The 13,179-nt window shown below is 39.3% G+C and overlaps 1 protein-coding gene across 2 annotated transcripts in view; it reads right to left on the reverse strand.

Annotated features, from left to right (window-relative positions):
* Positions 1-11,829, reverse strand: part of BRAF (B-Raf proto-oncogene, serine/threonine kinase) — a 160,418-nt gene extending 148,589 nt beyond the window's left edge. Inside the window, exon 1 of one of the 2 annotated variants that reach the window (XM_067747202.1) lies at positions 11,540-11,829. In XM_067747202.1, coding sequence (XP_067603303.1) covers positions 11,540-11,659 — 120 coding nt within the window. In that variant the 5' untranslated portion in view covers positions 11,660-11,829. The remainder of the gene's footprint in view (positions 1-11,539) is intronic. The other variant, XM_067747201.1, reaches the window with a different exon arrangement.
* Positions 11,830-13,179: the final 1,350 nt, after the last annotated feature.

Consider the following 13,179-nt stretch of genomic DNA (forward strand, 5'->3'; position numbering starts at 1 on the left):
GTAAAATGATATAGGTATACCTCAGGATGCTATAAAAGCACAAAGTAGAAGCACCTAACTGGGCCTTGGAAACAGGTTAAGGAAGGCTTCCTACAATAAGTGAACTAAGTCTGAAAGGTTTGGGGGATGGGTACGGGGAAGGAATCTATATTTCAGGCAGCAGGAAAAGCATGAGCAAAGACAGGTCAAATTTGGAGAGTTTTTAAAAGAAAATAACAGGATAGCAATTGCTTCACTATACAGTATAAAAATTAGACTACAATGGTGGGGATGCTATTCTATATAGACAAAACAATAAATATTCAAAAAAATTTCAAGAAAGAAAGAATTATTTTTAAAAAGAAAATTAGCAACCAGACCTCTCCAAATTTAGCTTACATTCATAGCAGGATAATGGCAGATACTTCATGAAGAAGTAATAATTCATGTTCTATTTCCCAATGCTTCTATGTTTGAGAGTCAAAATGAGAATGACTCATATCAATTATTAAATTGCTTTGGCAAGTTACAATGAACTTTGACCTGAGGACAAGTTAGGAGGCCCACAATGCTGTCTGGACATCAGCAAGTAAAATATTAAGTAACATAACCTAATATTGCCTATCAATTTCACTATTTGTTCCTAGTCCATTCACTCTCACATGGTCCCTAACAACTTTTAACACCTTCATCTTCCTCCTTACAACACCATATCCCCAAGACTTACTCTTCACTGATAACCTTGAGTCTTACTTCACCGAAGAAAAAAATGAAGCAACTGGAAGAGAACATGTACAGATTCGCAGCATTACATCTATCTACCTATCAGCATCACTATTCCACATATTCTGCCTTACCACTTATTATCAAAGGTAAAGTGTCTATGCTCCTACTGAGAGCCAACCCTTCCACTTGTACACCAAATCCCTCTCTCTTTTGCCTCTTCAGACATTGCTCCAGCAATTCTTCTCTCTCTCCTGAAATCACATTTTTACTCCCTAATGGTTCATTCTTACAATACAGGCCCTTATTTTTTTCATCAAAAAAAAATTCCTTGACCCCATCTCCTTCACTACCTATGGCCCCATTTCTCTTTTCCCTTTACAGGAAAAGTCTTCACTATCTTCATTTCCCCTCCTCTTCTCTTAGTATCACTCAATCAGAATATCTCTCTCAGCATCTCCTTGTGTAAATCATCAATACCACCAATACCTTAACTAGAGTGATAAATTCTTAGTCTTTATCTTACTTAACGTAGCATCAGGAGAAGAAGGATCAAGAGTTGCCAGTGAAAAGCAAGCAGCATATGAATGGCTATGACATAGAATAGTTATGACTTTATGACTAAACTTTTCTCTCAAATAGCCATCCATGATAACCAATAACCAAAAGTTTGATTCATAAATTCATGTAGAAACTTAAATTACGTGCCAAACTCAGTAGTAGAAAATCATCTGCAATAGAGTTACCAGAAGTTACACTGAACTAAATTCTTATGTATAATGAGACTTAAGATTGTGTAATTTATTATTAACATGAGAAGACATGTGCAGGAAGAATATATGGGTAGAATATTTCAAATCTTAGAAGAAAGCATGTAAAAACTAAGATGCAATAAACATTTTCAGTGGCTGTAAAACAGGAATGTAAGGACTATACTGAATCACAATGTCTTTCCTATCTGAAGGTCTCTGACACTATACCCATGGAAATATAGTAATATAATGTGTAAAAAATGAATTCTGAGTTATTTAGGAATAATTCACAATAGTTCTTTAACTTTTTATAGTAAAAAAAAGTTACAAAGGCAATAATTGTTTGGGATTCATAGAAAAGGTAGGATTTTTTAAACATAATAAATGGGAATTAAATTACCTTCATACAACATTACCAGAAATTATGCTAATAAGAACACTTTAAAAATAAAACTCTCAAATTAGTAACTGTTGTGGGCTTTTCCCTCTATGCTACAGACAGATTTCTAAGTAGAGAGTATAAACTTTAAAACAGACGAAATGGGATTAGATCCAAGGTGACAAAACAAAATGAACAAACAAAAAACAGGGGTTCTAATAACTATTTACAATGTTACTGCTGGGCCTAGTAATCCTCTTTAATAGAGCACATCTATAAACTCAAACAGAAATTTACTTTGCAGGCTTCCCTGGTGGCGCAGTGGTTAAGAATCTGCCTGCCAATGCAGAGGACACAGGTTCGAGCCCTGATCTGGGAAGATGCTACATTCAGCGGAGCAACTAAGCCCATGCGCCACAACTAGGAGCCTGCGCTCTAGAGCCCGCAAGCCACAACTACTGAAGCCCGCGTGCCTAGAGCCCGTGCTCCACAATAAAAGAAGAAGCCACCTCAATGAGAAGCCCATGCACCGCAACGAAGTGTAGCCCCTGCTCGCTGCAACTAGAGAAAGCCTGCGCGCAGCAACCAAGACCCAGTGCTGCCAAAAATAAACTAATTAATTAAAAAAAAAAAAAAAAGAAATTTACTTTGCAAAATAAGTTCTGTAATGTAGCAAATACAGTTTAAAAATCCTAGGTCAATGGAGGAACAACCCCAAGCAGTATTTTAAACTGTTTCAAAATACCTATTTAAGGGAAGTGACTAATTCAAAGCATCCTAAAATTTTATTTAATTTAAGCTGTTCTGGAAATAAAAAGTCAAATTTTTCTGGTGTTATTAACTTAAAGGTTATATATTTAGTGAAAGAAAAAACGTAAAACAAGAGTAGAGTATTTCTTAATTTAAACACAAGGCATCTTTTACAATAAGGAGATGCATACTTTTTTTTAAACACACTAATTTTGGAACAACAGTTGAAAATAGTCTCCAAAATGTTATGGTTCTCTCTCCCTGTAAGTGCCATTTCCAAATTTGCAAGGTAGCCAAATACAATTAGACTACTACTACTTACAACATGAACGAAAGCCTGAACAGTGTCTACCTTCCCAATTGTCACATGACCCTGTACTTGTCAGATATTCAAGACTTACGCTCATTTTTAAGACTTAAGTCTTCCTTCCTTCATAATGAAACTTAAAAAACAAAAAAATCAGGAAACATGTTCATAATTATTAAGCAAAAATCATAACTAGAAATATCATTTTATATGGTAGGGAAGCCCTCCAGGCTAAGCAGTGAAAAGCTACTACCATTGTAATTTAAAACAAGGTAAAGGGTCCTATGGGTCCAAATGAAAAAGGCAGAAATATGACCAACAACCATCATATGCTTATCCTTAGTAACAACAATTTAATGATGCCTCTAAGTGTAATAAAGGTGCTAATTCTGGAACATCACAGAACATGACATAGGTTTCAAATGGAAAAACTCACGCTGAAGATGGAAAATGACACAGCTAGTATTATAAACTAGTATCCCCCACCACCTGATTGACATTTTCCATGACTTTTTTGGTGAATAAACATCTTGGCGTATTCACTTTCACCTAAATGTATCTTGATTACAGTTAACATTTTTGAAATACGGTGGGAAAAAAAGACATTGACTTTTTGGTGCCACCTATTAGGATATCGCCTTCATTTCTCACAAAAAAATTAATTTTGGATGAAATATGTTTCTTTACCTGTCACTTTTCACAATCTCTCCACCAAATGATTCAAGATAGGGGTGTGTTAACTATATACCACAGTGAGTCTTAAGCTTTTTTTGAGTAGAAGACACCTTTAAGAACTGGAAGCAAATTATGTACCCTGTCCTTTCAAAAGACAATAGCACAAAAAATTTTAAAAATCAAATTTTAAAGTTCTAAAAATCCTATGAACTTGATCTACCTAATTTTAAGACTGAACTATAGGGACTTCCCTGGTGGCACAAGGGATAAGACTCCGAGCTCCCAATGCAGGGGTCCCGGGTTCAATCCCTGGTCAGGGAACTAGATCCCACATGCATGCTGCAACTAAGAGTTCGCATGCCACCACTAAGGACCCCACGTGCCGCAACTAAGGAGCCAGTGAGCCGCAACTAAGATGCAGAGCAACCAAATAAATAAATATTAAAAAAAAAAAAGACTGAACTGTAAAGCAATCAAGACATTGTGGTACCAAAGACATATATGTCAATAAAACAGTATAAAACTCACAAACATAATCAAATGATTTCAATAAAAGTGCCAAGGTAATTCAACAGAAAAAGGTTAGTCTCTTCAAAAAAGGTGAAACTGGACATCCATATGAAAAGGAATGAACAAACCTTAACCCTTACCTCACAATACATATAAAAAATAACTCCAAATGGATGATAGACCTAAATGTAAAAGCTAAAACTGTAAAACTTCTAGAAGACAACATGGGAGAAAATTTTATGACCTTAAGTTAGGCAAAGTTATACTGGGTAGGACACAAAAAGCATGAACTCTAAAAGAAAAAATTGATAAATTGGATTTCATCAAAAATAAAACTTCTACTCTTTAAAGGACACTTAGGAAAATGAAAAGACAAGCCATAGACTGGGAGGCATGTGCAAAACACATATCTGATACAAAGAACTTGTATCTAGAATATGTATATAGTACTCTTACAACTCCATAATAAGAAGGTAAATACAGAATAAAAAGATGTGAATGGGTACTGCACCAAAGAAAATACATGGGTAGTAAATAAGCATATATACAGATGTCCAACATCATTAGTCATTAGGAAAATACAAATTAAAACCACAATACTGCATACATACTAGAATGGCTAAAACTAACAAGACTGACATGACAAGGGTAGAGTTTGGAACTCTCATTCATTGTGGGTGGCAACGCAAAATGGTTTCTATTGCTTTAGAAAAGTTTAGCACTTTCTTATGAAGTTAAATATCAATATATACTTACCATACGACCCATTAGTCCAAGCTCTAGGTCCTTACTCAAGAGAAATAAAAATGAGTGTCTACACAAAACCCGAACCCAAACATTTATAGCAACCTTAATAACTGTTGAAAACTAGAAAGAACCCTACTACTCATCAACTGGTAAATGTAGAAGTAAGTCATGCTACATCCACACGATACTACTAAGCAATAAACAAACTAATTACTGATACAAGCAACAACATGGGTGAATCTCAAAAATATCAAACTAAATGAAAGAAGCCAAATACATAAGACCACATCCTGTATGTTTTCATGTATATGACTTTCTAGGAAAGGCAAAGCTAGAGATCAGACCAGTGTTTGCCAGGGGCTGGAGGTGGGGTGGGGAGGAAAATGAATGCAAAGAGGAACTGGGGAACTTTTCCATCAAAAGTTCTATCTCTTGACTGTGGCAGTAGTTACATGAGTATATACATTTGTCAAAACTCATCAAACTGTGTGTTTAAAATGGTACATTATAGTATGTGTAAATTATATCCCAATAAACCCGATTTTTAAAAAGCAGTTATGAACTTTCTATAGAACTCTAACCCACACCTTAATTTCAGAACCTCAAATATGATATACTTAGTCTCCCCTAGACCAGGAGTCTGAAAACTTTGGCCCATGAACTAAATCTGGCCCACCACCTGTTTTTTGTACAGCTCACAAACTAAGAATGGTTTTTACATCTTTAAATGAAAAAAAAAAGAACATTTCATGACACATTCAAATTTCAGTGTCCATAAATAAGTTTTATTGGAACACAGTCACACTTATTCATTTACATATTGTCTATCAGCTGCTTTTACACTGCAATACCATTTTTCAGTCTGTTCAGTCCTTGTGACAGAGACAGAGCAGTTAGACCCACAATAACTAAAATATTTACCACTTGACCATTTACGCAAGTCCGCTGACCACTGCCTTAAACACAAGTTGTTGAAATTTTCTACACAGATTATTACACTTAGGAAGATTCATGTCAGCACAGATCTCCCTTCCATACACAGTAGCTCTAACATTTTTACAGCCATTAAGCCTTTTTTTTTTTTTCAAGGAAACCAACAAGTAATGCAGATAAATGAAGAACTTCAATAGTTAAGGTGTAGTGGGACTAAATAGAGCCTTGAGGTAACATCTGAAGAAAGTCCTTGATAGCCTCAAAACAGTGTTTTTCCAACTGTGTGCTGCAACTAGGTGGTTGTCAATTTAATAAATTGATTTTATGAGCAGCTTTTAAAAAAAGAGAACTGAATGGTATAGAAAAATCAGAGTGCACCATATCTAATAGGGTTTCATTCACTATTTAAAAAAAATTTTTTTAACTAAGGTATAGTTGATTTACAATATTATATTAGTTTCAGGTGTACAACATAGTGATGGAAAAATTTTACAGATTATACTCCATTTAAAGTTACTATAGGGCTTCCCTGGTGGCGCAGTGGTTAAGAATCCGCCTGCCTATGCAGGGCACACGGGTTCGAGCCCTGGTCCGGGAAGATCCCACATGCCGCGGAGCAACTAAGCCCGTGCTCCACAACTACTGAGCCTGTGCTGCAGAGCCCACAAGACACAACTACTGAAACCCGTGTGCCTAGAGCCCATGCTCTGCAACAAGAGAAGCCACCACAATGAGAAGCCCGCACACTGCAACGAAGAGTAGCCCCCGCTCACCGCACCTACAGAGACCCCGCGTGCAGCAATGAAGACCCAACACAGCCACAAATAAAAAAATTAAAATAAATAAATAAAGTTACTATAAAATATTGGCTATATTCTCTGTTTTGTACACATTAACTCTTTCACTAACTGAGTATGTACGTGCCAGATGAGGATTAAAAAAATGTACAAAACAGACAAAAACTGCTTCATGTATACAGGTATTAGAGCAACTCAAAATCTGTATTTCTTACAGTGCTAATGTTGTTTTTTAAAAGCGGTGCTAGAGCTCTATAGTAATTGGAAAACCACCGCCCTACAGTACATTTGTTCCCAAAGTGCTGTCAATAACTGCAGCTACATTACAAGAATGAAAATGATGTTTCATTTGATGTTACAGAGCTTCCAGAAGATATAAAGTTAATTGAGTTCAGAGCAATTTTTATATTCTTTATCAAGGGCATTCCCAGGATGCAGAAAGAAATGTAATGTTATTGAGCATCACTTTCCCTCTATAAGCATAGTCCTGATATGGGAAGGAACAAGAATAACAGTTTTTTAAGACCAAGAGAAAACATGGAAACCAAAATAATCTCAGAGGGTAGAGGGGAAAAAAAAATAACTGCTTACTGTTAGGGTGGAGGCTGTATTAAAGAGTTTCTTCTGACTACCCTGCTAATTATGCATAACAGTAAATTGGGTTGGTAGACAAAAGAAAGCTGAAAAATAAAAACTACCTCCCAGAACATGTCAACGTCTCCACCAAATATTAAAGGAAGGAATGGAAGAAATGAAGCTAAATTTTTGGTTCTTATATTAAGTATCTACAACACTATGACTATGAAAGCACTGCTTATGAAACAGAAAAGCTCCTAAACAGGCTCTTCTATTTTGAATTCAGAAGTTGTTTAACTATTGCTGATCCTGACTTTACAGAATAACCAATGTAGATCAACTGGACAAAGAGAATGAGTAAAGGACTTAAAACAATTCAACTTTTGAGGAAGACAAAGTCCAGTAAGAGCCACTGACTATAAAGGCTTATTTCAAAGATAATTTGAGGCAGAAATATAGGAAGCACAGGAACATACTGAATTTCATAAAAGAGGATTATGACACAAAATGTCCACTAAGTATTCAGCTAAATTAATATCAAGATGTCAAATTAAAAAAACACACTTTTGCATTTCTAAAGGAGAAAAACAGCTTTATGGTTGGAGAAACACGAAGAACACTTAAGAGCTGTCTCATTCTTTAACAAGGTAAGCATCAAGTCTTAGAAAATGCTAACAAAGCAATGTAGCCTGCTCCCTCCCTTTCTTCCCTACCACTCACAGAACATAGGTTTCCAGTTGTTAAGACCTGATCAGCTTCCTAAACAGGAAAGCCAGAGACAGGGAATCAAGATAAATCAGACTTCTCTAACCTGTTACCTTAATATAATTTTTCTGGCCTATTATCTAAATACAATTAAATCAAGTTTGCTTTCAGGTTCTACTACATTCAAGGATTCAAGTACTCAGTTCCAACGTTCCTTTCTTAATCCGTTTACTGACAATCAATTCCTTTAATAGTCAGCATATATAAGTGACTGATATCAGAAAAAATTTCTAAATAAAGGAAGAGGTGAGCAGATGCCTAAAGAAGGGAGTTTATTAAATGATAAGAGAGGGCTTCCCTGGTGACACAGTGGTTAAGAGTCTGCCTGCCAATGCAGGGGACGCGGGTTCGTGCCCCGGTCCGGGAGGATCCCGCATGCGGTGGAGCGGCTGGGCCCGTGAGCCATGGCCGCTGAGCCTGCGCATCGGAGCCTGTGCTCTGCAACGGGAGAGGCCACAACAGTGAGAGGCCCGCGTACCGAAAAAAAAAAAAAAAAATTACAAAACCACATACATTAGACAAGCATGAAAAAGGAGTATATGGATACACACTAAAATGTTTATAGTAATTCTATCTTAGTGGCAAGATTACAGTTTCTAAAACTTTTTGTACTTACATTTTTCTAATTTTTCAATAATAAATGTGCTTTTACTCTGAGAAACTTTTTAAAACCTGTATTTTACTGTCAAGTAAGGTAATTCTTTTTTTTTTTTTTTTTTTTTAACGGTACGCGGGCCTCCCACTGCTGGGGCCTCTCCCGTTGCGGAGCACAGGCTCCGGACGCGCAGGCTCAGCGGCCATGGCTCAGGGGCCCAGCCGCTCCACGGCATGTGGGATCTTCCCGGACCGGGGCACGAACCCATGTCCCCTGCATCGGCAGGCAGGCTCTCAACCACTGTGCCACCAGGGAAGCCCAAGGTAATTCTTTAGACACATTTTTTTCATTTCTTTCCATGCACTTGACAATTATATCTCTTTAAGTGCATAGAAGACAGTTCAATTAAAAGACCACAGTACATTTCAGTTTCCAGTGGATAAACAAATACAAACTTCAAACTTAAAAATTATTTCTTGGAGTACTTTATTCTGCCATCCATAACACTGATATCTATATTAGAAAGAGATTCATTTTTAACCCTTTATCCCCCCCAAATACATTTATTATAAGTTCCTGTAAGAAAATATGGAGGAAAAACTACTATTCATCATTAACCATTAAAACCTGGGTGGAGGAGGCAGTGGGAAACACTACTAAGTAATTAAAATTAGTTGAGTATCCTTATGGTTTCAAGAGATACTAATATGCTTTCCAGTTACTGCCAATTTAAACTTGAGGTTTAAATTCATCTAGCCTAGAGGTTCTCAAGTACTGATACATAACTGCCCAGGAAGTGTGCCAAATAACAGAAATTCATGGCCCTAGCTCTCACCTACCGAATCAGAATCTTCAGAGAGTAGAGCTCAAATAATCTGGCCGTTTCAAATAAGATAGCGGACACTGTACTTAACAAAAGCCTTCTCTATATCATTACAAACTGTTCTAATAACTCTCAAACAAAGTTCTCAACGAAAACAATGTTATAATCAGAGAAATACGATTTCATAACCCATGTCCATTAATTTACCCATTCTTCTAGATACAATTCAATAAAACCACACTTGCACTACAGAGTAAAGCAAGCCTAGAGGCACCTGTGCAGAGTAAGACAAAGGCATATCCGATTCATGGAAAAAATAGACAGCAGATGTGACCCCTAGTATTTATCCATTAAAAACAATGTATCCTAAAAATAAATTTCCATGTCAACGGAACAAAGCTGTTTATAAATAAGAAGGAATGTGGAGGTGTGGGGAAGACAAGAGGAAGCTTCAGCAAGTAAGTACCAAAAGCCAGGAAACAAGGCAGAATGAATGGCAACTGGGGACAAGGAAAACAGAATAAACTAGGAAATGGAAGAAGGAAAGAGTGCTACTTAAAATCCAAGAAGTTGGGGGAAATGAACAGATATTAGAGGAAACTGATCTGAGCAGAAATGCAAACAGAAAAGTAAGCGGAAAGTGGTATAAAAGATATATATATTCATAAAAGATACATATATGTATGTATACATGAGAAATTTAGATGAGATCAAATGATGGTACAGAACACATCTTGGGCATAGATGGAAGTGGTATAAGAGAATGAAAAACAAATATTATTGTGAACAAACTGATACTGAATAGAGCAACCATATCTAATGAATTTCCAAAGTAAAGTTGATGAAGCAGGAAAAAGAGAAGTGCATTGACTGAAGAACGAGACGTTATGAGAATTGGGAAACAAAATGTAAGTACTGTAGTAGAAAGGAATGAACTTTGAGCAAAGCCAACGGAGCAAGTCACATTATCTAATCAATAATTGTAAAGCATATATTATCTCATTATTTGTAAAGTACAATAAAGTGTATTATTTTATGTAATACAATACCAAACACTAAATGTAATAAATTTTACGTAACAAAAACCAAAGTGTAAATAAAGTCATTTGACAAGGTGATAAGAGGCTAAATAATGGCTGAGAGAAGCAAGGACTGAAGACGAAAAAGTAAAAGAAAAATATTGGGACAAAAAGGAAGACAACGGAAAGAAATCAATCACACCTATTTTTTTTTAAAAAAAAGGGTAGAAATAAACAAGGAGGTGTGGATGCACAATAGAAGTGCAAGTGAAACCTGACGGGATCTTGACAGCTTCACGATTCAGAAAGTAAGTAGCTCCAAAGCGTTCAGAAGGATTTGTGACGATAACAACGTTAGCGAGCGGTGAAATGAAGTAGAAGGCCTCAACAGGACTAAGATAAGAGAAATGCAAAAATGGTCTTAAGTAGAAGCTGAGGTTAGAAGGCAGGCAGGTCCGACCACTGGCAAAGGAGCGGGGCGGCAGATGGAACTGGGATGGGGGTTACCGGTCGGCGACAGAACACTGACAAACATTAGGAATCGGGGGCCTGAGACCGGGATGGGAGAAAGAACGGAAACAGTGGCATTTAGGGTTAAAAAAGTAAAGACCATCCGCTGGTTAAAACAGGTGAAGAGCAATCTCCCCTAACAAGTAGAGAAGTGTAAGGGAGGGCAGCGGCCTGAAAAGAGGCAGAGTCAGGGAGAGTAGAGAGGGAATGATCGCCCCATCATCACCGTGACCGTGTAATAATTACATACAACGCTAACTCGGGCTGGGGTCCCGGCCCCGGCTACTGACCGACATCTTCCACCCAGATGCCGCCGCCAGCCTCCCCCGCCCCCCACTCAAAATAAAGAAAACATCCAACAGACGCGAGGCTGGCTACCTTCAGCCAGCCGTGACCTTCTCGGACCAACCCTGAGTCTCGCCCCCTATTGATAGCCTCCTGCTCCACCACCGCTGCCCGAATCCCTCAAGCCCCAAGTGCGGGCCAGGGAAAACCCCCTGGGCCATTGTGTGTGTTTACGTAGCGAGGAGCTGCATGACGGAGAGGCACAGAAGGGGAATGCCCGTCTCCCAGCCCGCAGCGCCCAGAAGGGAAGGTGGCTGAGGGCACCAGAGCCCCCACCGCCACCTCTCTCCCCAAAATAAACACCAGCCAGCCGAGCCCCGAGACGAGAGGGGTGCAGGGCGCGCCGGCACTCACCTCCTCGGGAATGGCCGGGTCCGCAGCCGAAGAGGCCGCGGCGCCGGCCTCGGGCTCCATGTCCCCGTTGAACAGAGCCTGGCCCTGCTCCGCGCCGCCGCCGCCGCTCAGCGCCGCCATCTTATAACCGAGAGCCTGGCCCGAGCGACCGCTGCTGGGCGGGGAGGGGGAAGGGAGGAGGAGGGCGGGGGGAGACGGAGGCGGAGGGCGGGGGGCGGCGGGGAGGGACGGCCCGGGCGGCGCCTGCGGCGGGAGGGCGCCTGGGCCACCTCGGGAACCGGCCTGCTGCCCGCGGCGCGGCTGAGCCTGAGGGGATTGGGGGAAGGACGCTAAGCGGGGGGCGGGGGCAGGGGGCGGAGACGACTGGAAGTCGCCGCGGCAACGGCGTCACCCGCGTGTCACGGTCGTGACGTCACCTGAGGTGCGTGACGTGATCCTCGGAGCGCCCTGGCGCCGTCGTCAGGGGAGGGTATCTTGCCCTTCTGCTCACTTCCCAGCTCACACGTTTCCTCCGCTCGGCCGTTTCCATGGCTCCGATTAATTCTCTTCTCCGTCCTAAGCCTGTTCTGTAATGTAGGATTTACTAGAAGAGGAGGATGGTGTTCGAGAAGAGGTTGAAATCCTAGAGGGAGAAAGACGGGAAGCCCATACTACTTGTGTTATTTCCATTATAACGAACGTCTCCGTGTCATAAAAATAAGACTTGAAACCCCGAGGTAGCAATAGTCAAGCAGAATTTGATAGAAATAGATTTAGGTAAAGACAAGTTACGAGAATGATGCTTGGATCCTTTTCATTAAAGGATTTGGCCTGTTAATAAAGTGGGTCTAAATGGAAGTCTAAAAGCTTTTCTTTTTTTGCTTCATCGTTCAGGAATAAAATGTTTAGTCTATTTTTCGTTTCCCAGATTCATTCAACAAATGTCAGTGGGTCGCTTTCTATGTTCTAGAGCCTGCACAAGGCATGGAGCATTCTAGACATTTGAAGCATCCAAACTTGAATCATTTTTATTTTTAAGAAAATCATTCAAAATATTTTAAATACTTTTGTCCTGCTCATAAACAATATTCCAAGGAATTCCTTATGCCAAATATGCATGAAAACAAGAGAAGAGAGGTAAATTACCTTTGAGAGGCCCAATTACAGAATGGAATTAGTTAAAGAAACCCAATTTATTATTAAAAACACATGTATGTGAAAGGAAAGGGGAATATGAAAGGGAAAAAATCTAAGGAAGGGAGAAATAGGAGTGAGAAACAGTGGAAGTTACTGTGAGCTCCAAATGGTGTGCAGTTAATCACAAAGTAATGTAAACATCAAGTCATGAGAAGCTTTAAGTGTACTACCCATAGGGGGAAAGTCACCAGTGACCTTCTTGTATTCACCATGATTCAAGAGATAGAAAGCCATCCTACTGACTTCTGAAGCAGAATGTCTGTGTAAGGATAGAGTTACCATGAGCCCAGGAGCAGACCCTTACTCCCAAGGTAAGGAGTTGTGTATGAGACTGCTTGTTTAATCAGGATATTAATATTAACCCTACATTGAAAAATACAAAATACCACCTATAGAATGAGCATGGTATGCTTTGTTAGCTTCTTTATACTTTCCCTTCCAAGTAGAGAAGTCGCCTTGAGGCA

The sequence above is a fragment of the Pseudorca crassidens genome, chromosome 8 (genome assembly GCF_039906515.1).
Source record: "Pseudorca crassidens isolate mPseCra1 chromosome 8, mPseCra1.hap1, whole genome shotgun sequence".
NCBI lineage: Eukaryota > Metazoa > Chordata > Mammalia > Artiodactyla > Delphinidae > Pseudorca > Pseudorca crassidens.